The 27,682-nt window shown below is 36.4% G+C and overlaps 2 protein-coding genes across 7 annotated transcripts in view; both read right to left on the bottom strand.

Moving 5' to 3' along the window:
- Window positions 1-20,912, bottom strand: part of wdfy3 (WD repeat and FYVE domain containing 3) — an 89,991-nt gene extending 69,079 nt beyond the window's left edge. For 3 of the 4 annotated variants that reach the window (XM_067438412.1, XM_067438413.1, XM_067438415.1), the window contains exons 1-3: window positions 16,342-16,528; window positions 3,748-3,958; window positions 386-509 (exon numbers count right to left, since the gene is read on the bottom strand). In XM_067438412.1, the coding sequence (XP_067294513.1) occupies window positions 386-509; window positions 3,748-3,958; window positions 16,342-16,370 (364 nt within the window). In that variant the 5' untranslated portion in view covers window positions 16,371-16,528. Of the gene's footprint in view, window positions 1-385; window positions 510-3,747; window positions 3,959-16,341; window positions 16,529-20,707 lie in introns of those variants that run through there. The other variant, XM_067438414.1, reaches the window with a different exon arrangement.
- Window positions 20,913-21,083: 171 nt separating this feature from the next.
- On the bottom strand, window positions 21,084-26,219 carry si:dkey-193c22.1 (uncharacterized protein LOC567837 homolog). 3 transcript variants are annotated; one of them, XM_067440105.1, is made up of 11 exons: window positions 26,111-26,204; window positions 25,886-25,938; window positions 25,673-25,754; window positions 25,471-25,509; window positions 24,453-24,602; window positions 24,247-24,367; window positions 23,816-24,028; window positions 23,652-23,735; window positions 22,775-22,916; window positions 22,484-22,646; window positions 21,084-22,223 (listed from the first exon to the last, which is right to left on the bottom strand). In XM_067440105.1, coding segments are annotated over exons 4-11 (1,104 nt in total). In that variant the 5' UTR covers window positions 25,473-25,509; window positions 25,673-25,754; window positions 25,886-25,938; window positions 26,111-26,204; the 3' UTR covers window positions 21,084-21,994. The 3 variants fall into 3 exon arrangements, with proteins under 3 accessions (XP_067296206.1, XP_067296207.1, XP_067296208.1); XM_067440106.1 differs by lacking the exon at window positions 25,886-25,938 and having other exon boundaries at window positions 26,111-26,219; XM_067440107.1 differs by lacking the exons at window positions 25,673-25,754; window positions 25,886-25,938 and having other exon boundaries at window positions 26,111-26,162.
- Window positions 26,220-27,682: the final 1,463 nt, after the last annotated feature.

Raw genomic sequence — 27,682 nt, 5'->3', positions numbered from 1 at the left:
CTTAGATGGAGCAGTCCTAATGCTTGCACGTCCTGGGTCAATATTTCATTTAGTGACATTAGGCAGTTTTGTTTTATATGCTTTTTAATGTTGATGATTACTAGTCATTACTTTACGTATGGATATGTTTACATATGCTATCACTTATTTCTGGAGATTAATACAGATTATGTAAAACAGGATCATAAATGCTGTAAAATATTTTTTCATTGTTAGTTAATGCATTAACTAATGTTAACAAATGACTTTTAATTTACCATGCCAACATATTTTTTCTGATCTTTCTGTCAAGTTATGTTACAATTAAATCGATTGGACAGGTCAGTGTATTCTGTAATAAATACACGTTAATGGAATACCCTGGGAATGCTTGAAGTTGAAATACCTGTTGATTTATTAGACGCTCTCCGTCTGATCTCAGTCACCATCAGCCTGGACACTTGCGTTGTAAACTGCAGCAGGTCTGAAAACTTCTCATTCATGGAGCTTGGTGGAGCGTTCCCAAACACCTGTCACACACACACACACACAAACACCATTTACAGAGCTAAAACCTTTATGAAACCACCTTTTCATGCAGTCCTTTTTTACAAAGATGGGGACCTGTTGAGTTAAAGCTGAGATTTAATCAGAAAATCACTCCCCTGATGTCTGAAGAGCTGTATGCTTATTTTGTAGTTATTCATCTTTCTTAGCAGCAAAAATAAGACATTCACAGAGGCTCTGAAAACGTCCCTTCAGTATTTGGCTAACAGGCCGAGTGTCCAATCAAATGAATATAAACTGCAAACATTCACAAGAGGCGCAAGACTGGCATCCTCAAATCTTTCCTGTCAGGCCTCTTGTTGTATGAAGAAATTTAAATCTAGAGAGACATGCTGTTATGTTAATATGCACCGTTTCAGATAGGTCTATAACACTTCATGAAGTATGACAGCTTTGTAAATATAGAGCACGTTTCATCCCACTTCTACAAGTGCTCTCCAAATCCAGACAGGCCACAGCAGGTCAGCGCTCTTTCCTGCACAATGATGAGCTGTAGCTGAGGTCACCAGCGGTGTTTCTGTTTAATATGCTGGATGATTAGCACCATCATGCTCTTCTCCAGCCGGTGAGAGTCACTTGATATCCTAATGAATACTTAGCCTTTGTAAATGAAGCACTAGTCACTGCTGGTTCACTTCTTCTCATTGTTTAAGTTTAACATCAAAAGCAAAGTGTGAATAATTTGGTTTAATGACAGGGATTTTTTTTTATCATGACTTTATAGTAATGCGTCTATAAAATAAGAAAGTGTGTTATTGTTCTTGCGTTCAAACAATATACAATTTACAGATTATAGCCTATATACGTGTACACAAAATTCAAATGTTTAAAGGGTAAGGTCACCCAAAATAAAAATTCTGTCATTAATGACTTTGACACCCGTAAGACCTCCGTTCATCTTAGGAACACAAATGAAAATATTTTTGTTGAAATCCGATGGCTCACAAAGGCCTCCATTGACACCAATGTCATTTCCTCTCTCAAGACCCATAAAATACACTAAAGACGTCGTTACAAAGCCCAACTCACTACAGTGGCTCTACAATCATTTTATGAAGCGACGAGAATAGTTTTTGTGCCCAAAAAAACCCTAAATAACGACTTATATAGTGATGGCCGATTTCAAATGACTGCTTCCAAAAGCCTCAGAGCGATTCGATTAGCGAATCGATTCATGACTCGGATCATCAAACTGCTGAAATTACGTGACTTTGGCCATCCAAATTATGAAATTGATACACTGATTCATAAAGCTTCGAAGATTCAGGAAGCTGTGTTTTGAAATTGGCCATCACTATACAAGTTGTTCTTTAATTGTTGTTTTTTTGTGCACAAAAACTATTCTTGTCACTTCATAAAAGGGTTGTAGAATCACTGTAGTGAGATGGACTTTGTAACGACGTCCTTCGTGCCTTTTATGGGTCTTGATGACATTGATGTCAACAGAGGCCTTTCTGAGCCTACAGATTTCAACAAAAATATCTTCATTTATGTACCAAAGATGAACGGAGGTCTTACACCGTGTCCTAACTACACGCGACGCTATGCCGCGACACCTGACAAAAGGTATCTTTTCTATGTTAATTAGAGATTTTGTCCTAACCAGTCGCGACGGCAACACGCGATGAATCTATTTTAGAAGCGGTTTCTATTTTTGTAGACGTCGCGGCTGGAACAACAACACAAAACATGGCAATGTTATACTAAGGTAGTGTTTCTGTGCTTTATTTAATGTTAAAGTGTTATGTTACTTTGAATATCATTTAGCGCTCCCAGCTTTGTCATACTAAAAGCAGCAAAGTATAATTCACCTCAGATCTTGAAATTAAACACATTGAAATAAGAGCGTTCAAACTGTGAACAAACAAGTATATTATATGATAACAATTGTTTTAGTAACTCAGTATGTATTTTTAGTAGTTTAAATGGTGTAATATTTGTGAATTTGATTATGTACTTGATTATGTCAAGATTAATCTCTGATGCCGTGCACTTGCCGCTAGAGCAGCGTTTTTGATTGATTTGTTGTATCTCGTTGACGCGTCACGCCTGGTTTGGACAGACAAGCTGCTTTTCGCTGGAATCTTATCACGTCCCGTGTAGTTAGGACACGGTGTTATGGGTGTCGAACAACATGAGGGTAAGTAATTAGTGACAGAATTTTCATTTTTGCGTGAGTTAACCCTTTAAGGTTGGTAAGATCTGTTCATGTTTTTGAAAAAGTCTCTTCAGCTCACCAAGGCTGCATTCATTTGATCAAAAATACAGTCAAAACCATAATAATGTGAGATATTATTACAATTTAAAATAACTATTTTCCATTATAATAACTTTTAAGAATATAATTTACTCATGTGATGCCAAAGCCGATTTTTTTGCATCATTACTCAAGTAGTGTCACATGACCCTTCAGAAATTAATATGACCCTTAACATGACCCTTAATATTTTTGTTATGGTTTTTCTTTCAGGATTCTTTGATGAATAGAAAAAAAGAGCAGCATTTATTTGAAAAATATTTTTTCTGTAACATTATAGATGTCTTTACTGTCACCTTTGATCAATTTAATTCAGTCATGTTGAATAAAAGTATTAAATTCTTCCCCAAAATATTCTTACAGACCCCAAACATTAGTGTATTTTTGTGCCAATTTGTGATTTCAGCAAAAATGATTATGCAATTAACAGCTGTCACATTATATAGTGTTACAGTTTCCAGCTATTATTGCAATTATAACTAATGTGTTAAAAATTATTTCTTTTTCAAAGAAAATGTATTTAACATAAATAATAATAATCTTTGAATATAAATAAGCATGTAATTGCTTTCTGATAAAAAAAAAATATGCTGCTAAAAATGTTTTCTAATGATGATGCCAGTGAAAATGTTAGCAGGGCAAGTAAACTGATGTACTGGCCTGACTGAGCCAGTGGGGAAAAAAATCTGCCTGCCATTTAATGGTAACAAAACAGTAAATAAATAAAACGTCAGCGCAGGTTACATTTAGCATTAGAAGTGCAATGCAATCATGTCTATTACACCTGTCATCTCTTTTAATGTATTTTGACTTGAGAGCCTGGATCTTTGAGAATCTCTACATTCCGTCTGCCTTTTTTACATAAAACCGCCTTATTCTAAAGCACATTAGATGAGGATGAGGTCTCTTTAATAAACGTCCATCTCTCTCTCTCTTTCTCTCACCCGGTTGAAAACAGGCAGCATCATGTAGAGCTTCTCCTCCTGTTCCTTTTGTGTCATGTGGCGCGGCGGGTGGCAGAGCTCGGAGAAGAGGCGGCGCAGGTGCATGAGTCCCAGCGCGTTGTCCTGCGGGCTGCACTCCTCTTGCCGTGGCCTCCCCATGATCCTCTTCACCATATTCATCTTTAGAGGCTTCTTGAGGCCGAAGCCAGCCCTGAGAGAGCAAACACACAGATAAAAGAGAGGTTTTGTGAAATGGAGGAAATGAAAAGGGGAGAGTGGAGGAGGGGGGAAATAACAAGATGTCAGTGAAATTGATCGTCGACTGTGAAAGTCCACTTCTAATGTGACGTGATATGCTAGCTTCAAATTGCGGCTCAAATTCAGCCTGTTTATTTTTTGCAGTGAACTACTTCAGTTCCTCTAGTGAAGATTCTGCTGCAGGTACAGAAATACTGCAGGACATGCAAACAAAATTGGATCCAAGATATTATTTGGGTGTATTTCAAGGACACTGTGATAAAGGCAAACTTAACCCTCTGCTTTTTTTTTTTCACCAGAATGCTATGACACTTCACTTTTGGTAAAGGTTTTGGCACTTGATATGCAAGAACACACAAAAAAAAAAACATGGATGACCTGATGAAAAACCTGATTTAAAAAGGTTAAATCGTCCTAAAAAAAAAGTCACAGTTGAACTCCTCGCCGTCAAACATGAACACATTGGTAACAAATCGCAAGCAAATTTAATCATTAGAAACATTTGGTACTGCAGGCAAAAAAAATCTTACTGAAGGAAAAAAAAATTGAGATATTGGCCTCAAATTTGGAACGTAACATCTTATTTTCTCACAGTTTTAGGGTCCCATCATACACCAGGCGCAAGTGTTTTTTTGCTAGTTTCAGCCTGACAGAGTTATCATTTTCATCCAGTGGCACGTTGTTTAAGAAGCAATTGCACTCACGCACATCTGTTCGCCTGTGGGCATTGCTACCTGGTCTGAAAATTAGGTGTGTTCAGGTGCATTGCTATTTTGAGGCAACTGAAATCGACTGCGCTATTGACTTTAGACCAGGTTTGTTGATCATTAGCGCAGTCGATTTCAGTTGCCTCAAAATAGCAACGGCCCAGCAATGTATTTTTTGTGTCATTTAAAGAGCACGTTAGTAATGTGTGCCTATAGACAGGTGCACAATGTGTACACTCTGCTTATTACATACACAGGGACGCACAGCATCGCACAAACATTTTGAAATATTAAAAATAAAAGAGAAGCAATTAGTCTTTCAGTTTGCAAATTCCACCATGTTAAATAGCGAATCTGTCATGGTGCGAGCGCAACTGGCTTTTAAAGGGAATGGGAGATGATACTCTGATTGGTTTATTGCACATTATGCCCCATCATTTAACTAGCAAAAGCTGATTCGGATACGCCAGAAGTGCACCTACGTATAAGAAGGCACTTCAGTCCATTGCTCAGATCATTAAAATAGGGCCCTAAGAGTTTTAAAAAATATTGTTTTGAAAAATATATACATTTCATTAAAAATTGAAAATCGTATTTTGTACATTTTTCATTACAATAAACAAACTCTGTAACTTTGTAAACTCCAAGTTTACTTTTTTAAACTTTTTTTTTAAACAATAATCTTCCAAGTGTCTTCTTTATAAAGAGACTGATCTTAAAGGTCCCGTTCTTCGATTCCATCTTTCAAACTTTTTTGGTTAGTGTGTAATGTTGCTGTTAGAGCATAAATAATACCTGTACAATTATAAAGCTCAAAGTTCAATGCCAAGCGAGATATTTTATTTAACAGAAGTTCCCTTTCAAAGCCTACAGCGAACGGCCGGTTTGGACTACAGCAGGAAGTGCAGGGATGTAATGACATCACTAGAACCATTTGTTGACTAACCCTCCGCCCACAAGAACACGCAAAAAAGGGGGCGTGGTCTTGTTGCTCTCCCACGTGGAGAAGAGCGCGCATTTAGCGCTTGCATCTCCCCGTTATGGTAAGAGGCGGGACCTTTCCGGGCAAAGTGCGCTAAGCTGCTGTCCAATCACAACACGGGAAGCGCTGGCCCAATCAGAACTCGTTACGTGTTTCTGAAGGAGAGACTTCATAGAACAAGGAAATCATCAGGCCGTTTTTAGGACAGAGGAAACAGCGCTGTACAGTTAAGTAAATTGTGTGAAAAATACTGTTTTTTTACACGCAAAACATGAACTCATGTTATATTGCACACTGTAAACATAATCAAAGCTTCAAAAACACGCAAAGAACGGGACCTTTAAGTCTTTGCTCAAAAGCATTCAATATTTAGGACAGATAGAAATTTTATTTTCAGGTGTAATTTTCTGCTCAAAAAGAGTTTAACAGGTAAATACATTGATTACAACTCCTGCATAAATATAATTTAGTACTTTTTTGGTATTTGTGAAGTTTATTCCTCTCAGTCTTGCTGGGGCTGCATAGACTAGTCGGCTTTATTGCTCTTTCAGACTTCAGACTAAGTGTGTCTTTTCCAACTGATTTAGTGTGCTGCTGCTAGTATATATTTTCTAACTGATCAGACTTTCCAAAAAATCCTATAGCTTTACATAGGTTGTACGGTAATACCAATGTAAAAAAATAATAGTAATTGACGTCTACTTTCATGCTCGATTTCCATCAGTTAAAATACAATAAATTGTACTTGTTTATAGCATGTGGATACTCAATATTTTCCATTTTACACATTATACAAAGTTTATTGTACAGGTAAGCTAATCACTGCTCTAAACTAATGCACTGCTGCAGCCCTCGGATCCAGGCCTTATCCAGATCAGATGGTGGACCTGCACCTAGACGCCACAAACACTGCCCTGAAGTGTCAGCAGAGACGGCGTCAACTAGACTCTCCCTGTGACAGCCTCATCGACATCCACAAGTCTCCTGCGTGATGGCTCTGATCTTCAACCGGATGGAACTGGGCAAATATTCCGACTGTTCGGATCTAATATGACTTCTGATTTTTTAATGTTCCCTGAATCATAAGCATACACTGTTTGTTCGTTTGGCCAGAGGAGAACCAGCACCCTGACTGAGCCTGGTTTCTCCCAAGGTTTTTTTTTTCTCCATTTGTCATCTGATGGAGTTTGGGTGTTCCTTGCCACTTTCGCCCCTGTTGCCTTTGGCTTTTGGCTTGCTCAGTTGGGGTTAAATATTTAACTATATTACTTTCTATTAAATTCTATTGCATTGTTTTCCTTTTACCATCGTTAAACTGCTTTGAAATAATCTTCATTATAAAAAGCGCCATAAATAAAGGTGACTTGACACGACACCCACACATACAGAGACAGTAGCTTGCACATCACGTGCAGATCACACATTCCCAGAAACATTCAGGAGAACAGAATCTTACTGTCAATCCTGTCCAGTGATTAAAAAGTATATTATACTTTTTCTTTTCTTTTTTAGAAGTAACTAAAATCCACAGCTTCACAATTAGTAGACAGTAGTAGAGATTAGCAGACAGGTACAAATAATTCACACACGCAATCGCCAAAACTCTCACTAATGAAAAAAAATGTAATCTTACTTTGCTACTTTATCTGTATCTGATTTAGAATGGGCTGTCTAAGAGGGGGGAATTGAAGAAGAGGAGAACACAATCAAAATAAATGTGTCTGTGCAAGCCAAAAATAGCTGCAGACTTCACATTTGACTTGAATGAGCTTGAGTTCTCAATCTAGACAAGATGTGAAAGCATTTGGCTGAATGTGCAGGAACAGCTACCCACACAGACATTTTTTATAACTTTTCTTGCAACAAATATGTCATGACAGGAGACCCCTGGGCAGGTATTCTTCATCAACATTGCACCAACTGATTTCATTCAGGTATAATTATTATCGTAGTCATCATTTATTTATTTTATTTCCTGTAAACAAGCATAGCTTCCTGAGGAAACCATGTTAACAAACAGTAGTTTTCCTATTCCTTGTTGTGCTCCACACAGTGAGGTCATGAATCAGATCCAACTGGGTAATGTTTACAAAATTTTGGGAAAACAAAGTAGCCACACCAGAACTTTACATCATCTGCTGAAGCTGGTGAGCACATGGATTAAATAGGACACGCATCTGACAGACATTTACTTGCGCCTGCAGTGCTGTTATAAAAAAAAGAATAATGTTTCAGCAATGCCCTCAGCTAAAAACCCAACATCTGTAAGTTGGAGCAGATTCTTAGAGAGGAACAGGCCACAGACATCTACAGTCACTGAGAAAGTCAGCAAGAGGAAACATGAGACGATCAAGAGCAATAGTGACTGCATCCATCTAACTAAAAATATCTGCACTGTATCCAGGTTCCTCAATTTTTGGATATTATTCCATGTAACAACAGGTTATTATTCTAAAGTATCTGAGAGCACAAGAAAGATTTTATGGCCTTTAAAATGGCTTTAATGATCCAAAAATCTCCATTCGTCCAAGCAGACCAGACTTGAAAAATTATAAAGTTGCAAAAATTACACAAATGGCTCAGTGCTTGTCACGGTATTTCAGGTATTATACATCATTTTACACAATCCTGCAGGTATCATGCTTATAAGGTGGGAAATTTGTGCAAACGTTTATTCAATAAACTTGATGGATGAATAAGCAAATGAATCCACACAGATTATCAGATAAAATCAGTCATTTGAAAAGTTTCTGAGAGACATAATTTCACAAACACAGTGATTCATGGCTTCCCATAACCACATCGTCTGTACAAGCAAGCTGCGATACAAGACTTCTGCTTGCATTTTGGGACAGAATTGTCACCAACCCAAACAGGCCAGTGTTGCATCATAACTAAAGTTAATCATATGCACGACTAGTCAATTTAAACTTTCAATGATTTTAATACAGTATTATTCATGCATTCATACAGTATATTGGATCTGTGCATTGGCTCTTAAAGTGACAGCAGCCCTAATATACCTGCTGCTGTCTGTGTCATTAAATGTTAATCAAGGAACAAAAGATAGCGAGAAGAATTAATCTCATTTATACAGTTAAGCAATTGATTTATTCCATTTCTGTAAGATTCCTGTAGCTTATTACAGTTAGACCTACCGGAAAACCTTAAAGCTAACTTTATTTAATTTGTATTTTTTATTTTATTGTATGTATTTGTGCTTCTGCTTGTAATTTGTAATAAAGTATTTAAAAAACAACACTTGGACTTGCATCAATGCAATAAAAACTACCTAAGACAGAACCCATCTTTGGGAAAAACGTATTTGAAGTGCAATTTGATTGTTTAGTTTGTCTCACATCCCATTGGATTACATGGAGAGGGCGGGGTTTATGAGCTATACTGCAGCCAGTCAACCGGGGGTTTTGGGGAGCAAAACCCTTTGGCTTCGCTTTCCTTGTGAGGCACACTTGGGCTGCATCCGAAACTTGGAAAATGCTGCCTTCGGAGGACACAATCAAGGCAGGAAGGCATCAAGGCACATCCGAATCTATTGTTAGGTTCACTTCCTGTCTCTGGAGATACCTTCATCTGATCGATTTTTGAAAGCAGCATATATGAATCCTTCACTGCCTTTGATATTCTGTGACAGTTAACCTGGGGAAAGAATATGGCGTCCGAAAGTTGCGTTCGAGGGTCAGTTTGTACTTTTTTTTATCAACATTTTCCAATTCTGATGTCATTTCTAGCGAGAAATTACTAATGTAGTAGTTCAATATTTGTTTAGTTCTCACTAAATTTTGCTGTAGATCATTTAACTGTTACACTGCCTTAGAAGTATGTCCGAAATTAGTTTTGTGAGGTGCCTTTGTGCACAAAATGTTGCCTTTAAAGCCATTGTCTGATAAGGCAGCGAGGCAACAAGTAAGCTGCCTAGGTTTTCTGATGCAGCCTTGGTGTAAAATCTGCAACAAAATTACCCTATTGTAAAAGCACAATAACATATGATAAATTAGCTTATATTTAGGTGAGATATATAAAAAAAATGAAAAGCCACGTGGCCTGTGCACAAGAAAAATTGCTTAGCATTTCTCTCATGGGGCCAACAGTCAATTGTGGTTTTGCAACCCAATCAATCCTAATTTCAGGTACAGAACCAATCGCAAGAGAAACACCTCAAGTGCTATTATTTCTGCTGAGTAAGAAAGTACAATGGTGTTTACACATCAAGAGCAGCTCATTTTCCTAATCATTAAACATTCAGAGCTTATTTACTAGTTTTTCAGATGTCAGTCACCATTATGATTATTATAATAGCAAGAATGCTGAGCATTCAAGACACCATTAATTATTTCTTAATCCAACAAAAACACAAATAAACTGGACATAACATTAACGCTCCTGAAATTGACATACAAATGCTTTAGCCTCCAACTGGTAAAGACAACATCAACATCAGCTCATGTGAGTGTTAATACACACCAGTCGCTTTCTTATCTATGGCAGCTGTCAAGCACCCCCACCATCCTATCCAGGTCTGTGTATGTTGGAGGAACACATCTTCCCAAAAATTTCAAACCAGTAATATTATAACCAAAACATTATTGTATTAAGATGGATGGCCTTGAATGCTTGCAAAAATTGAGTAATCATTCTCATTCATGAAAATTCCAGTTGCAAGAGACTCAGTATGCGTGGCAAATTATAGCAAATATATAAAGTGTTTCACAATAATAGCGTTTGAACACTGAAATCAAGAGATGAGGAAAAACTGTAATTTTGTACTTGAATGGTTGTTATCAGTACGGATTCGAAAGCCCTGAAAGGCTATGTGAACTTTTGTGAAGGTTTGTGAAGTTTATTATATTTCCCTCTTTTGTGTAACAACAAAAATGGGGGAGAAAATATGCAAAATATAAAAAATTTAAATAAAATAAATTGGCTACGGTGGGCACTTAGCCTTTCATTTTATTGACATGCATTTCATTTTATTTACCATGGATAAACTCTGATGAACGCTGTTTTTGTGTTTGAACAAAACTTTTTTTTACATAATCAAAGCTTTTGTGTTTAGACAGAGGTTATGACAAAGTGTAACCTGAATTACAATTATATTAACAGGTGTTTAAAAAATGAAAGTCTATTTAATTCATCTTAGTCTATGTGTCCTTCCTTAATGAATAACCTGCCTTGGGACATACAGAGACAGATTTGATGTAAATCGGTGGGGAGCAAGGTTGCTGGGACATGAAATCTTCAGTAAAATGTGGCTAAGCCTTTTACGCTTTAAGTCTTTCATGGCATTTCTTAGAGGGCTGCCAGCTCCAATGACTGTCTGAGAAAGTAAAGTAAGCTCCAAAGGACTGTTCGAAGAGAAAAAAAGGCACCGCTTCAGCTTCCTCAAAGCCTTTCAAAGACTCTTGGGAATGTTGAGTGACGTAAACACAAAAACTCCACATCACTGCCACTGTTATGGGTGATGGAAATGCAGAAGTGAGAGGGAACATTTCCCATTGACTAGAAGTCAACAACAGGCAACAGTGTCAGCTGTTTCGATATGAAACAGCCAACTGGATTCCTATAAACAGCCAACTTGATACATATAAAGCTGAGTTCCTACTAGGGATGCTAACAATTCAATTGAGAATAAATTAATTGTCAATAATAATTTAATAATAAAATGTCAATAAACTTGTCGATGGTCGATTAAGCAAGGTCATCGTTAAGTGCGTAATTTTGAGGCATATTTTAACAATCTGAGTGCATGGCACAGGTGCACTTCTGAATTCACTTTTGCTAGTTTAATGATGAAAAAAGCGTTCGGATCCCTCCCCAATGACCAAGAGGTAGGGAGAACAAAAGAAAGATTTCAAAAAGGTTTAACAATTGCGCCAGGCGTAAGGTCCAAAAGGTTATAGTCTCTGAATGAGTCATCGGTGTGTTTTGGGCATAATTTGGGCATGAAACAAATCAGAGTCTCATCTCCCCTTCCCTTTAAAAGCCAGTTGTGCCTGCCCTATGTCAGATTCGCTATTTAACATCGCGGAATTTGCGAGCGAAAAGACTGAACGCTTCTCCAGATAGGAATCTTTTTTTATATATTTCAAAACGTTTGTGTGCTGCTGTGTTGCATGTCCCTTTGTGTGTGTAATAAGCAGAGTGTACATGTGCACCCACCTATAGGGGCATATTATGCACACTTTAAATAACAAAAAATTGAGCTATTGACTTTAGACCAGGTTTTTGTTGCGCAACGCGCCAAAATGCGCCTGAACAAATCTCATTTTCAGACCAGCACACCCATGGGCGAACAGATGGGCATGAGTGCATTTGCTATTTAAACAACATGGCAGTGGTCATTAAATGATAACTGAGTCAGGCTAAAACTAGCAAAAAAAACGTGCATCGCGCCTGGGGTCACATAGCGCTAAGTGTATGATAAGACCCTTAAGTGTAAATGTCTCCAAATCATGCAATGGATAAGTTGTTAAACTGTTTATTTCAAAACAAAATTAATCAAGAGTCCAATAAATCCTCCTAACAAGTGATTGTACTGAACATAAGAAGTGCTTACTTGTGGAAATGCCACACTAAAAGTACATACATGAACAAGTAATAAGGTAGATGAGTGATGATCTTCCAGTGGTTTCAGCGGTGCGCTTCTATGGTGCATGGTATAAACCAGAATTGTCAATCGAAGTGATCAAATCAAACCAAGCGGTCCCCAGTTGTAATCTTGGGGTGCACTTGTTTCAAATATTAGTTTAATAAAAACAAATTATCGGTTGAACTTTCAAATGACGTTGAAAAACTGCATCATAATTGGATTTAGCCATTTTGGATCTTAACACATTGTCTTATGTTGCGTCTGGGCTTGTTCAGACCACTTACTCTAAGATATGGGATCTTCTATGGTTTACTAATGTTTACTAACTAAACACCACTAAAAGTAGTGTTGTACTTCGGACTAAGAGGTTAAGTTAACAATCAACGATCGATGATGGGAGTTGTAGGGCTGTCGATTTAAAACATTAATTTAATTAGATATGGGGAGGGAAAGACATGTTAAAATTCTTAATGCATTTAACGTACCTGCCCCGCCCCAGACATACTTAGAGTTCATCTTACATTTAATAAAATTGGCTGGTGACAAACATGAAGCAGGGTAATAACTCACTGTGTGATGTAGCCTATAGAATGCAGCTATATGCCCCTAAAATTCAAGCTTTGAATGTATGAAAAAAAATCTGTATGAGTTATCACAAATTTATATCATGATATAGTTAAGCAATATCACATGAGTAACAAGCGCAATTTCACATGAGTGATGTTTTGCAAATGTGATGAATACGTTTCTACATTTTAAGCGAATCTGTCGGGTGAACCAATGAATCAATGTCATATTCCTAGCCTGACAAGCCAGACCCACATCAAGATGTTTAGTGTGGAAACTCACCATTGACAGGGCTCAATCCGAGGGGCGGGATAAACGGTTGTCTTTCAAACTCCCTCTGCACACAATAGGATAGTGCTACAACCAACCAGAGAAACGTGAAGCGGAGCTAGTTGATCATTAAAATGTCACCATATCCGGTTGGCAAAACTCTGAACACATCTTTCCTCCTTAAGAATGATTTTAGTGCCGTTCTTTGTACTTTTCTCAAAGATAAGCTTAACTCCCAGTCTTCCAGAGTCGCGGCCAAAGCCGATTCAAAAGACCGTTGTTCACCAGCTTCTTTATTTACAAGTAATACCCAGAACTGTCACAACTCTGCAGTCATCATATTAAGCCCGCCCACTGACACAACACATGATGTGATTGGCCTGACCAGAGTTTGGTTTGGTTTAAGTCTAGTGAGAGTTGGTAGACGACACTCGCTACAAATTAGATGTGGTGCCAGAGAAAATTACACTGTAAATTATTTAGAAAAAAAGTTACCTGGTTGCCTTGCAATTTTGAGTTCAATAAAATTAAAATTTTTAGTTAATACAATGAACATTTTTTGAGATTCGACAACCTTTATTAAAATATTATTAAAAGATTTTGTAAACATATTGGGTAATTTTATGTTTTATTTCTGATGACGCAGTGAAACATGCCAAATAGTGCTATTTTCATGATTTATAAAAAATGTTATGTGGTTCAGATACAATAATATTTTTAGTTTCTATTTATTAAACAAATTTCCTTCATTGTATCAACTCAAAATTTTAAGGCAACCAGGTAACTTACTTTTTTAAGTTAAACCAACAAAAACCATCAAATATTTTTTAGTGTAGGGTGCGTCTAGATTTCTAGGCTAGCATATTCCTAAAGAGAACCATGAATTGAATTGAATGAACGAATGATTGACTCAAAGAGGCATGGCTGTTTAAGTCTAAATGTTTGTGTAATAAATTCTTATGTTTAATCAAATACAAAAAAAAGCTAAAGCTAAAACTGTTTTGTCATGTCTATTTGAAGTTTTTTTAACACATTAATGACTTTAAATTATCTTTTGGGGGGTAATTCTCAGCTAAATTTTATGTGTGATGCATTTGTGATTAATTAAATGCCACATTGTGTAATTAATTAGATTAAAAATTGTATCCGCTTGACAGTCCTAGTAAACTGACATACCGCTATGCAGTTCCTCCAATATTCGCTCAACAACCACTTAGTTTATTGTTAATATTTTTTCCCTTTCAATGTGCCAGCAGTTACGACTTAAAATGTAATTTGTAAACAGACAAATTAATTTCTATACATCAACAAATTATTTCATTCTATTAAAAATTATTTAATTCTATGTAGCCATTCTGTGAGGTAACTGATTAAACAACCAACACAGAAAAATTTAAATCACACAAGCTTGTTTAAAAAACAGCTAAAAGCTAACCAAACTCTTATTTATGGACACTATTGAAAAGTTGTCTGGATGCCGGTACAATTTTTATAATTTATACTCACCAAGGCTGTATTTATTTAAATAAAAACAGTATAGACTGTAATATTGTGAAATATTATTACAATTTAAAATAACTTATCTATTTTAATATATAATTTATTTCTGTAGTGGCAAAGCTGAATTTTCAGCATCATTACTTGAGTCTTCAGTGTCACATGATCCTTCAGAGTCACATGATCCTTCAGAGATCAGTCTAATTTTTTTTTTTTTTTTCTAATTTGGTGCTCAAGCTCATTTCATCATATTAATATTAATATTCATATTTTTATGGAAACCATTTCTTTTAGGATTCTTTGATCAAGAGAAAGTTTAATAGAATATAAATAATTTGTAGCATTATAAATTAGTTTAATGCATCCATTCTGAATAAAAGTATTTATTTCACAAAAAAATAAAACAATTAACTAATGAAACCTTTAAACATTAGTGTACTATTATAAGGTTGTTGGAATCGTCATTTCACAACAGTTTTACTACTAACAACTAATCACCAAATTTAATTTTTAAGTTCTTGGAAAATGCTTTTTAACCAAAGCAACCTCAGATATTTAGTTTAATTATACTTATGCAATACAAGTAATTGAAGTCAAGCACTTAAAACCGTAAAGAGTCAACAAGAAGCGCCAACTGCCAACTCAGGTTATAGCATGTAGTTCTCGATACAAGAAGGATATCAGTACAGTAAGAGACGCAACACTCAACAAAACAAGCAGAAAACCAAAAAGGTTTGCTGAGTTTCAATATTGTTTTGTTTCTATGGAGTATAGTAAGAGTCTCCTGTGGAATTAATTTCACCACAGATGAGATCATGCAGGCAATGTAGCAGTAACTTAGCATTCCAACTCAAACCCGATGATTGACAACATACCACTTATCTACACTGAATCCTTAAGGTCATCTTTATACCTAAACAAAGATATTAGAATTTTTGTTCTGCAAAAACCTCCTTTAAATCCCCATTTGGCTGAAATCTTCTCAAAAGCCAATAAATCACAGTTCAACTAAGGAGGACGACAAACTGGTGTGGCTAATAACAACAAGCTGCAGTGACATGGTCAAGAATAATGATCTTAATAATCATGACTGGTTACCCCACACTCAAATCAACATCTATCTCTTGAAGACAAGAGCCTTTTTTCTGTGTTTACAATGTTGAATGCGTCAGAGTCTAATGAAGCCCTTGGTTTCAAACGAGTCTTGACTTGATTTGCAATGAGCAGCCAGAAACCAGGTGCTTGAAGTCTTCAAAAATCACAATTCCCAAAAAAGGATGATAGCCAGGATGAAGCAGCGAAAAGATCATTTACGACCACAGTGCCTGATGCAAGTGTTTTATTACTTCAAAAATGAGATCAAACCTTTTCTTACATCTAAAACTCGCAACAACCTCTTGTTGCTCCAGGAGAAACGGCATCGTCGCTTCACTAGCTGTGCCATCTGTCATTTGACTAATCATCTGTTCTACCTAAAACAGCCTTCCTTTAATTATATAAAAACTATGACATACAAGAATCTCATATGGCATCCAAAAACGTGTGATTCTTGAAGCAAAGCGCTGCCAGAAAGCGCAGCAGAAAGTAAGAAGCCATTTCAAGACCACCATCGCAGCAAATAAAGCCATGACACACGGCTCCAAACTGTAAACAAATGACTTGTCACCATGGAGACACAATGATCAAACATGTTTTTTTTTCCATACCTACTGTTCTCCCGGTGCTCTGCAAGCATCCCTCGTTGTTACAGATGTAATTTCGATCCAGAGATTGCTGAGAAAACAACCGTTTGTAATTTGTGCCGTGTCGACTAAGAAAAAGAGAGAAGGCAGAGGACGCTGTGGGATGAGTGCCGATTCACGCTCTTTGCTGGCACTGCCAGGAGACCTGTGCACCAGAGAGCCAAGCAGCCTGCAGGGACTGGCACAGCTGATCCTCCCTGTCACCAGCTCTACCACGTGGCTAAATCATGGGGGGGTGACCACTGTCATACCAGGAGATACCAAATCAGCAGTACAGGGGGATCTATCGACAGCATTTAAAGAGCCGATGGCGGTTATGAAATGATCATGCTGTAAAAAAAACTAAAATCGATCAACAGATCAGGGTAATGACTATAAGGGAGCTCTGGATATTTTGAAAAGGGGGAAGTCAGTCATCTGATTCAGAGGATATACACATCGTGTACTGAACACTGGAACAGCACCGAAATAGCCTGAACCACTCGAAAATATCCAACATCTACAATACACAAACATGAGATATCATTTCACTTGATTCAAGATACACAAGATTCAATATTACGTAAAGAGCCTTTTCAAACAATAACAGCACAAAGAAAATCTGACTGCAGCAAAGCACTAAAGAACAGTCTGAGGACATAAAGATCAAAACCAGCTCACAATGACACAAATGAAGAGAATGTTTGTTCAAAAAGCACAGAGCTGAGGCTTAATATGAAGAAAGGGTGAAGAAGCTTTTACTGACACTAAATCATGAGATAAAATGCTTTGGCTAAAGTTCTTTGCATATAATGTGAGTCATGTTTCCAACAATGTCATTTGGTCAAGAGTAAACAGCTTGAAGTCTGAATTGTGTAAAATATCACGTGTAATGTGTGACCTGCTGCATGCTGATTCACTGCTCAATAATACACACTCAGCACATGACATAACATTCGATTTGAAGGACACCTGAGAATGACAAGCACCACACAACATAACATATGGAAATATTTAAAAAAAAATCAATAATCATAGTTTTCCACATTCAAATGCAAGTATGTGTTATTATAAAGTATTTCAAATAATTGTATCCACATAATCCAAATAACAGGAACCGGCCGATATTCCGAATTAGCGGTTCGGAACGGTCTTTCCAATTCCGAGCCGTCTGTTTTGTTGCCAGCGGCATATGGGCAATAATGTCAGCTGCGCGTTCTCGCTCTCTTCTCTCTTCGGTGTGCTCATACCAAAAGGGCCCACCTCTGATCTATATAAGTGCAGCATTCAAGTCGCTTCTCAAACAGCTTGTGAGACGCAATAACTAAAATGAGTTGCATTTGGGTCAAATAAATGAGGGTCAAATACATACAAAATTATGTCAAAATGGCCACCTTGGCGAGTATCCAGTTAAACAGTGAGTTTTGGAATGTAAATATAGTTTAGATAACGTTATAGATAAAGATAACATGTTGTGTAACACTATATTGGACCCGTGCATAAACTCTTAAAAGGATACTCCATCACCTTTTCATGTTCAACTACGTTATTACCTTAAATAAAGCAAGTTGACATATACTTCTCGTCTCAGTGCGTGCACTTAATACCTCTGATACGCGTTGACATTTTGATAGCGCTTAGCTTAGCCCACTAAGCCCAGTTCATTCACTATGGTACCAAACAGAGATCAAGTTAGAAGCGACCAAACACCTCCACGGTTTCCCTATTTAAATACAGTTACACGAATAGTTGAACGACCAAGTATGGTGACACAAAATAAAACGTAGCGCTTTTCTAAGCGGGTTAAAAAGGAGAACTATAATGTATGGCGGACTAGCACTTCTGAGAGTACTTCGACTCGGCGCAGTAAAAAATCACTGCTGAAAAATCCTCCCTCAAATCTCCCCCTCACCCTCTCCTTTCCATCAATAGGGGGAGAGGATTTTTCAGGCGTGACTTTTTGGTGGCTTCTAACTTGATCTCTGTTTGGTACAGGCTAATGAATGAACTGCGCTAAGTGAGCTAAGCTAAAAGCTATCAGATCGTCACAGCGGGTGAGAGCGATTAAGGGCACACAATGAGACGAGACAGGTATGTGTCAACTCGTTTTAGTTACGGGAATAACAGTTTAATATGAAAAAGCGGTGGAGTATCGCTTTAAAGTGACAGCAGTCTAATATTCCTGCTGCTGTCTGTCAAAGAAAACAACATAAGGGTGAGTAGCCTAAATTATCTTTTTAAGCCTAAAGAATTTAAATTTTGGGGTGAGCTGACCCTTTAAAGCCATGTTTATTTCTCTCTCTTTATTCTATTGCATTTATTTGTGCTGTTATTTGCAATTTGTTATTATTTTACTACAAAATTTTTATGAAAATAAAACTTTGCATTGAAGAAAAGTACAATTTTGTTTGTATGTGCTGTCAAATATAGTTCTTAGAGAGAAAATTGGCAGAGGTCAGACTTTTTTAAAAATCTGAATCAGCCAAGACAATTACAAGGGGTGCATCTCTACAAATAATATGATTACTGAAAGTCCCTACATTCAGTAATAAATGTTTTTCAACATGAAAATATTTGGCTTTATTTGTTATGTCAGCCATTGATAATAATAACTGCATTTTAACTGTTGTTTTAAATATGTTTTATACTTAAAAACAACCCCATTAGAAAACAAACCTGAAATTAATTAGGTTCAAAAAATTCTAGAGCATTAACTCCTTTTCACTGCATTTATTTTAATCAAACATTTTGTAGTATTGAGCATATGGCGGGTATATCTCCCTCTCCATTTCCTGTCAAGTGATATATATATGTGTACACCGGCTTCTTATGCTAAACTGAACATTATTGCTCCCTGCGAATCTCACTTAAGATACCCTGGAAGTCCACTGCACAAGACATTTAGTTATACACCCAGTGTGAACTCACAGTAGGATTTTTACATTAGATCTATACATCATAAATGGCTTAGGCAAAATCTTAAATGCGATCTTAATATCATCATGTAATGACATTTAAGATCCAGTTACATAGAAAAGCATGAACATAACAGCAAGAGACAAAAAAGGTTTGTAAAAAGATCTTGGCCTACAACAAATATTAATCAAGCAAAGTGTAATATTGAAAATAAAGACAAACTGAAAATAGACTCTAAATAATAGCCTTTATAACCTCTAAATAGGGGCGATAAAGGTCATTTGTGACTGATTTGGCCCCAAGCCAATATTATGATGGCTCTAGGATAAAAATCACAGGTCGAATGACTTGCACAATGCAAGGATGGTTTGTTTATATTATAAAAAACACAATCATAGTCCGTGTATCTAATCTTATTCACAGTTCTGTATACCCTCACCAAAACACACAATACAACTTAAATGGCAAATGAACGAGCAGGCAGGAGTTCTCGAGGCCACACACAGCTGTTCATGAGTCCATGACCTCTACCTGATGCAGCTGCCCACAACTTCACCATCACACTGCCCCAATCAATCACCATGGCCTCCACATCATAGTTTGAATTATGACATTACTGGGATTAGTTTCAGCCTTCATGAGTGTCCATGTATAATGTTAGATAGATAAGACAATTTACTCAGCATGGGAAATTGAGGTACATTATAAGCCAGACAGTCAACAACACTACACAGACTTTGCCACATATAATAAACACCGAAAGGTAATGTTTACGTTATACACGGTTTATAAAGGACACCCTATAATTAAAATAAAACGACAACAATAAAGAAAGATATAATGACCATGTAAGTTAGCCTATAAATAGGAAAATGAAAATGGAAAATACATGAGCGAGTAGCAACACACAAAAAAACAGACTAGAAAACAACATTTATATTATATTGTATTATATTAATTTATGAACCACAAATACATTCAATACAGTCGGGGACGAGGCGGTATCTTCACTGACAGCACAATTACAGCTCACCAAACAGCGCCTAAATAACCTCAAAATAAGTCATAATAATCACGCATATGATTAACTCTAGGTCTACAATAATAAACGATCGTATTTGTGAAATTTCTCCACATGAGTGATTATTCGCCTGCAGCTAACAGGCTAACGGTGTCGGAGTCCTCCTATCCTAGCCACAGCTAGCCAGCCCCGGCTACACACAACCAATGCATGCCGAACTGTGCGCTTCATTTTCACACAGCTGGATTGCATTGGATGTCATTTAAATATAAACCAAATAACAGTTACATTTCTAGAAAGATGCAAAAACAGGAGAGAGGGCGCTGTATTTTAGATGAAGGAAGCTAGCGCCAGTGGGCAGTGTGTATGTGTTTTGCATGTCTCCAGTGTATCCGCATATCCATGAGAACTCACCAGTCCAGACCAGCCGATGTGTTCAAGCGTCAGCGAGAAGCGCTCTAAAGAGATCCTCTTGCGCTCTTCCCATCCATATTTCACGGGTGATGCCAGTGCTTTTTGAAGCGGTTACTGGTTCTGTTAGATCAGCTAGCTAGTGGCCATATTTAATCCTCGACATCCCAAACAACACAGGCTCGAGCTCGTCCCAGCTCCGGCGCTACTTCAGATCTCAGCGGTGTGGGAGACGCTGCCTCACAGTGCTCGCTGTAGTACCTTAATTCCACGGGAAACGGCGACACCTGCTGGCCAGAACGATGCATTGAGGTTCGCTTTTTTTTTTTTTTTTTTTTTTTACTATGTTCAGCAAAGTAATACTCGAAGGCCAATCCGATAGAATTAGTGTTTGTTTAATGCCACATCAGTTAAAGAAGAAAGAAATATCATTTTTACATGATGCTGATCTGGATGTTACAGTTTTAGTGCAATCAATATGTAAATATATTCACTTGTAATACAGTATATTTAATCAAACACATTTCTTAATATTAATAGGTCCTACATCTGTGCTATAACTTTATGTAACATCCCTTTTACATTCATAAAATATCATAAACATATGCCCCCCACATTAAGGAGCAGTTTGCTTATAAGGTGAATATTCAATGCTGGTTTTAAACACCCAGATATGAACATGATGTTCTTGGCAACAACATTTAATCAAAACCATGATAAAAGCAAATATAATTCAAAAACATTTCTACAGCATGCACAGCTGTAGCATATGTTATTTAGTATAAAATCATGTGTCATCAAGGTCAATAACAAAATAACCAATTATGTAACTAAAACACAAAAATTAACATTTATGTATGATTCAGATAAACAACATTATGGAAGAATTTACACAAGTAAACCTATATATATGTATAAGAATGCAGTATTTCTCCATGTATATTACATTTTCCAATGCGAAACATAATTGTATATTTCTCTTTATTCATTCATTCTTCCTGTCTTAACCGGAACAATCTCTTCTCGTTGCATTTAATTACACTTTAAAGGTTTTAAACATTTTTTATATTTTTTTATTTAAATGAACAAGCACAGAGCTAACATTTTGATCTTATTGAACACATTTTGATGGAAAAATTAAACATTTCAGAAGAAAACCATTAGAACTTGAATGTAAACTTACAATACATAGAACACAATACTTAAGGATAATGACTGTTTGGCATATTAGAAAATTATATTAGTAATTTCATTACTTTAATTAAAAAATAAAAATAAACGTTAATCAACCTAACCCTGAAATTTACTGTACTCCTGTTTAATACAGCCATAAACAGTATGGTAAAAGTGCCTGTCCGGAGCCATAAGGTCAGTGACCATCTCGGTGTGGTTCATTTTCGGTATTAGATAAAGAGACATACTGACAGAAAGAGACGTGAGGAGCTCAGAGAACATCACTGATGATTCCACCGGAACTATGATGTCATTGGTTCCATGGAGCAAACCCACTGGAGGAACTCTGCATGAAAACCATATCAAATAATAAAGCATTTACTGTTAATTCTACAATGATATAATGAATTGCTCTGACCCTCACAGTAGCAAACAAAGAGCTTCATTCAACAGTATTCTGCATCTTTCTGTACTGTACGTGTGACCTTTACTTGGTAAACTGCATTGGTAATTTAACAAGTTGGCCCAAACTGATAAAAATAATTATATATTATAAATTACTATAGAAATACAAATGAATAGAAATGTGCAATAACTACGACATACCGTTTCAACTGATCCTTGTTCAGTTTCTTGAGTAATGATGTTGGTGAATAATAATCAAAGTTCTCCACACCATCCATAGCTTTGTGCATAGTTGACACATATTCAACAGCCCGCATTTTCTCATGCTTATAATGATCCATTATACTGTAAACGCCACTCAGACCTATTAGAAAAACAAAAAATCACAACATGAATGAAAAATATTGCTTTACTTTATAGTTCTAAAAAGCATCTTTTTTAACAGTGCAACCGCTATGATAAATTATAAATCTGGAGCATTGATTTATTTACCTATGATTCCTTTAATGGCAGATACAAGATCTCTCTGTTTGTTGGTCTCGATGAACAATTCTTCTACATTGTTCACCAGAAACAGTGTGGTAATGGCACACAGATGAGCCCCTGCGGAATGACCTATTAATATTATGTTGTCCTGCATAAAATAAAATAAAAATAGAATTAGATTTCTACATCAATTTAGCTTAGGTGAAACTGTTTTATTGTTTACAAAACAACATAGAAAATGTACACTACCATTTACAAGTTTGAGGTTGCTAAGATTTGTAACAATGTTTTTGAAAGAAATCTCTTAAACTCACAGAGTAAAAACGCAATATTGTGAAATATGGTTACAATTTATTAAAATTACTTATCTTTTTTTAAATATATTTTAAAAAGTAATTTATTCCTGTGATGGTAAAGCTGAACATGACCTTTAAAAAACATTTTTATTATGCTGATTTGCTGTTTAAGAAACATTTCTTATTATTTCTTATACAATTCTTATTATCATTTGAAAACAATTGTGCAGCTTAATGCTATTTCTGGAAAACAATTTTTTTAGGATTTCTTGATGAATAGAAATTTCAAAAGAACAGTATTTATTTGAAATAGAATTTTTTATAACAATTGAGAACACTTTCTACAGATCTAGATCACTTTTGATTAATTTAATGCATCTTTCATGTATTAATTTCTTTCAACAACAACAAAAAAACACCGCAAACTGGTAGTGTACAATGAAAGCACTTTGAAATATTAAAGTGTTTAATATTTAATTAAAAAGTGCTTTGAGTAATGCGGAACTGTTAAAGTTGCATTTGTGGTGCAATTCTAGCAGTTTTTACACCTTAACAGTTTTGATAAATTGATGGAACAGAAAGCTTACTTGATCAAGATTGAACGCATTTCCCTTTTCTCTCACCCACAGCAAACTGTCACAAATGTCTTGAATCATATTTAACACATTTCCCTAAAAACACAGCATACATTTACAAAAAAAATCCACACACACACAAAAAAGTAAATAAGAAATATTTATAGGTGGATTACCTTCGGATATATGGAATAATCTGGACAAATTACAGAGGCATTAAGCTCTTTTGCCATTTGTAAGGCTAGCAGGCAGTAAATAGAGCGGTCTCCTGAGCCCCAGGCTCCTCCATACACAAAAACAACCACCGGGACAGGAGCGGCATCAGAATGGCCCATGCTTGGTGAATAATATAAATCTAGCTTATTCCCTCTGCGACCAAAGGTGAGGCCCTAGAAAAGGACAGAAGGACAAAACATTTTATTATTACAAATCATGCTGCATCACAAAACTCTAAAATAATTATCACTGTACTAAATTTAGACGTAATAGTAGATTTGTTTCTTAAAACTTTATCTCTCTGTGGCTCTGTGCTGTATAGCTCACTGTGTGTCATGTAGCTAAATAAACCACATCTTTTCATTAACAGAAATACAAAAATAGAACTAACTTTCACATAGTGCTTGTTATTTTTGTCATTACTGTACCACAGTTTCCACTGAAAATACAGTTTGCCATACTGCAGATACTTCAGCATTTCAAGCACGGCTCTTGTCAGGCAGTATATGCGTCTGCGGGGAGCGCAAGAAACAACGGCATCATTAAAAAAGCCCACAATAAAAGTACAGTAGCATCAAAATGTTAATGCTGTGTCACCTTGGTTTAACAGCCTCTAAATATTTTTGGTACCCTGGTTTACTGGGCCAGCCATAGAGCCACTGGGCAACCAGAGAGATACTGTAAGGGAGGCCCACTAATAATGCCCCTGCCACCAATGGAAGAGAGAGATAGCACTTCAATACGATCCTGAAAGACAAATAAACAAAAGCACTAACATCATTTATATTACATTAGGGTGTAATGGTAACACTTTACAATGTTAACATTATTTAATGTATTAACTAACATGAGCTAACATTGAGCAATACATTTTTTTGCAGTATTAACTCATCTTTTTCTTCATTAATAGTTAATAATACTGTTGTTCATTGTTTGTTCATGTTAGTTAAAAGTGCATTAACTAATGTTAACAAATACAACTTTTTATTTTGATAGCGTTGTAAATTATGAAATTAACATGAACTAAGATGAAGTAATAAATGCTATAGAAGTATCACTAATGAAACAATATTGTTTTATGGTTTAATGAACATTAATTGTATGAACTATTCATCTGAACTACTTATGAATCTTGTACGTTGTATGACATTAACTCAGTATGCTTAACAAGGCTGCATTTATTTGATCAAAAATACAGTAAAAACATATCATTTGAATAACTTTCTATTTTAACATATTTTAAAATGTAATTTAATCCTGTAATGATAGTGCATTTTTAGTCTTTAGTGTCACATGATGCTTCAGATATCATTCTAATGTGCTCATTTGCTGCTCAAGAAGCATTTCTTATAATCAGGTTTGAAAACTATTGTGTTTCTTGATTATATGTGGAAACCAGGATACATTTTTTCAGGGCTCTTTGATGAGTAGACAGTTCAAAGAACAGCATTTATTTTAAATAGCATTCATTTTTAACAATTTAATAACCATACTATCGCTTGTGATCCATTAAATGCATACTTGCTGAATAAAAGTAATAATTTCCTTCAAAACAATCACCACAAACACTGATTCACATGTATGTTGAATGACATTATTATAACATGATACTTACATAATTTTTACACCAGCTGCTGGTTGTTGGTTCTAATACCTGAAGTAGCAAAAGGACTGAGATTATCATATGTATATATAAAGAGAGAGAGAGAGAGAGAGAGAGAGAGAGAGAGAGAGAGAGAGAGAGAGAGAGAGAGAGAGAGAGAGAGAGAGAGAGAGAGAGAATCAGATGCTGTTTCAGAAAGCTATAATAAACCTACCCAGGACTTTATTCAATATTATGTATTCTTTATGTCGACAGCGCCTCCTACATGAAGATACAGTCAGTGGGCACTCTTCTCTCTTTATCCAGACGGATACATCAGAATACAATTGAAATATACAGAAAAGTAAGGAGAGTTACTGATATTGAAGAGAACAATGACAATGTGCATCATGCATAGTCTTCTTTCAGAACTTCTCTCTTGTGTTACCTGTCTACAGCAAGACTTTCCCATCAATTTTCTTCAAAACGTAATTCGCAAGGCTTCATTATGCATGAGAAAAGTCGCAAGCAGAGCAAAATAAACGAGGTTGACATTACATTTGTTACATAATGACTGTATCCTGGATTTAGCTTCATACTAAAAGATAGGTCAACATGTATTGAAAACAGAAGATTAGTGGTGCAAAGAGTGCATTGTGTCAAGGCAGATCACCTGCGGATGACAGTGTCCCGTAAACCCAGATGGATGGATGCATTCGCTCCATGAACTTCCTGATTTCTTCTTTTAGCATGCGCAGATATCTTACTGTGTTTCTTATTGGCTCGCTGGCTCACTTGGGCGGGACAAATATGCTTGTCAAAACCGGTCAAAACCATGGTCAAACCACACAACTACCGTTTAGATTTAAAAAAGACGTTCCAAATGTATCTATAAATTAGAATATAGAAAACAAATTGTATTGATATATTTTAACGTTTATTAGTATTAAATGTTGCACGCTAATATCTACCGCAAAAATAACCCAAACCACCTTCTCATTGGTTTAAGTGCTTGTCATTTAAGAAGATGCTGTCCAATCAACACACGTACAATTTTATCCTCCACTTCTTCTTTTTACATAGGCCTACTATTATTAGATTATTTCAAAATATCACTATGTCATAATAATCCAGCGGGAATGGTTGACTGAATTGGAGGTATGTAATTGTTGGAAAGTTCCTAAAATGCAAATAGCCTAATATATCTTCACAAATTCTTCCAGTACGTATTTTGTATGTCAATGCGTAGTTTTTTATTACAATTGATGTATGTGTGTATATATATGTGTGTGTGTGTGTGTGTGTGTGTGTGTGTGTGTGTGTGTGTGTGTGTGTGTGTGTGTGTGTGTGTGTGTGTGTGTGTGTGTGTGTGTGTGTGTGTGTGTGTGTGTGTGTGTGGTCACTTAAATATAGTAGGCTATTAAGCTAATTATATAGAGTATATCATTTTGTGTGTGTGTCCACAAAGATGGCAATATCCGAAATCCTTGTCCTTGTGGGGAAATTTTTAGATCCCCATGAGGTCTTATAAATCATACAGAAGGAGTTTTTTTGAGGACGTAAAAATGCAGAATGTTTCCTGTGATGGGTAGGTTTAGGGGCAGGGGCAGTGTAAGGGGATAGAAAATACGGTTTGTACGGTATAAAACCATTACGCATAATATGGAAAGTCCACATAAAACATGGAAACACTGTGTGTGTGTGTGTGTGTGTGTGTGTGTGTGTGTGTGTGTGTGTGTGTGTGTGTGTGTGTGTGTGTGTGTGTGTGTGTGTGTGTGTGTGTGTGTGTGTGTGTGTGTGTGTGTGTGTGTGCGCGCGCGCGCGTGCCCTTGTTTATATTAGCTACATTGTGGGGACCCCATAAGGATAGTAAAACCTTTAGATCACCTACTTTGTGGGGACCAGCCAGCGGTCCCCACTTTTCAAAAGGCTTATAATCATACAGGATCAGTTTTTTTGAGAATGTAAAAATGCAGAATATTCCTGTGATGGGTAGGTTTAGGGGCAGGGGCAGAGTAGGGGGATAGATTGTACAGTTTGTACAGTATAAAAACCTTTAAGTCTATGGAGAGTCCCCACAAAGATGTGTGTATGGGGGGGGGGGGTACTAATTAGGCTACGAAGTAACATGAAATGAGGATTTTCATGTCTCATATTTAAAATAAAACATGGCCTACTAAACAATGTTTTATTAAACATTACTTTCCTGTGATGGGTTTAGGGGTAGGAGATAGTTTGTACAGTA

Source organism: Pseudorasbora parva, chromosome 3, assembly GCF_024679245.1.
Source record: "Pseudorasbora parva isolate DD20220531a chromosome 3, ASM2467924v1, whole genome shotgun sequence".
Taxonomy (NCBI): Eukaryota; Metazoa; Chordata; class Actinopteri; order Cypriniformes; family Gobionidae; genus Pseudorasbora; species Pseudorasbora parva.
The sequence above is the reverse complement of the archived record's forward strand: the minus strand, read 5'-3'. Positions and strand labels throughout refer to the sequence as shown.

What these genes read in the sequence shown, in the direction of transcription:
- si:dkey-193c22.1 (XM_067440106.1), bottom strand. An exon ending in TTAGAGGCTGTTAAACCAAG is followed by an intron (nt 24,368 to 24,452) that starts GTGACACAGCAT and finishes CGCTCCCCGCAG; the next exon opens with ACGCATATACTGCCTGACAA. An exon ending in TGCCATTAAAGGAATCATAG is followed by an intron (nt 22,647 to 22,774) that starts GTAAATAAATCA and finishes TTTTTCTAATAG; the next exon opens with GTCTGAGTGGCGTTTACAGT.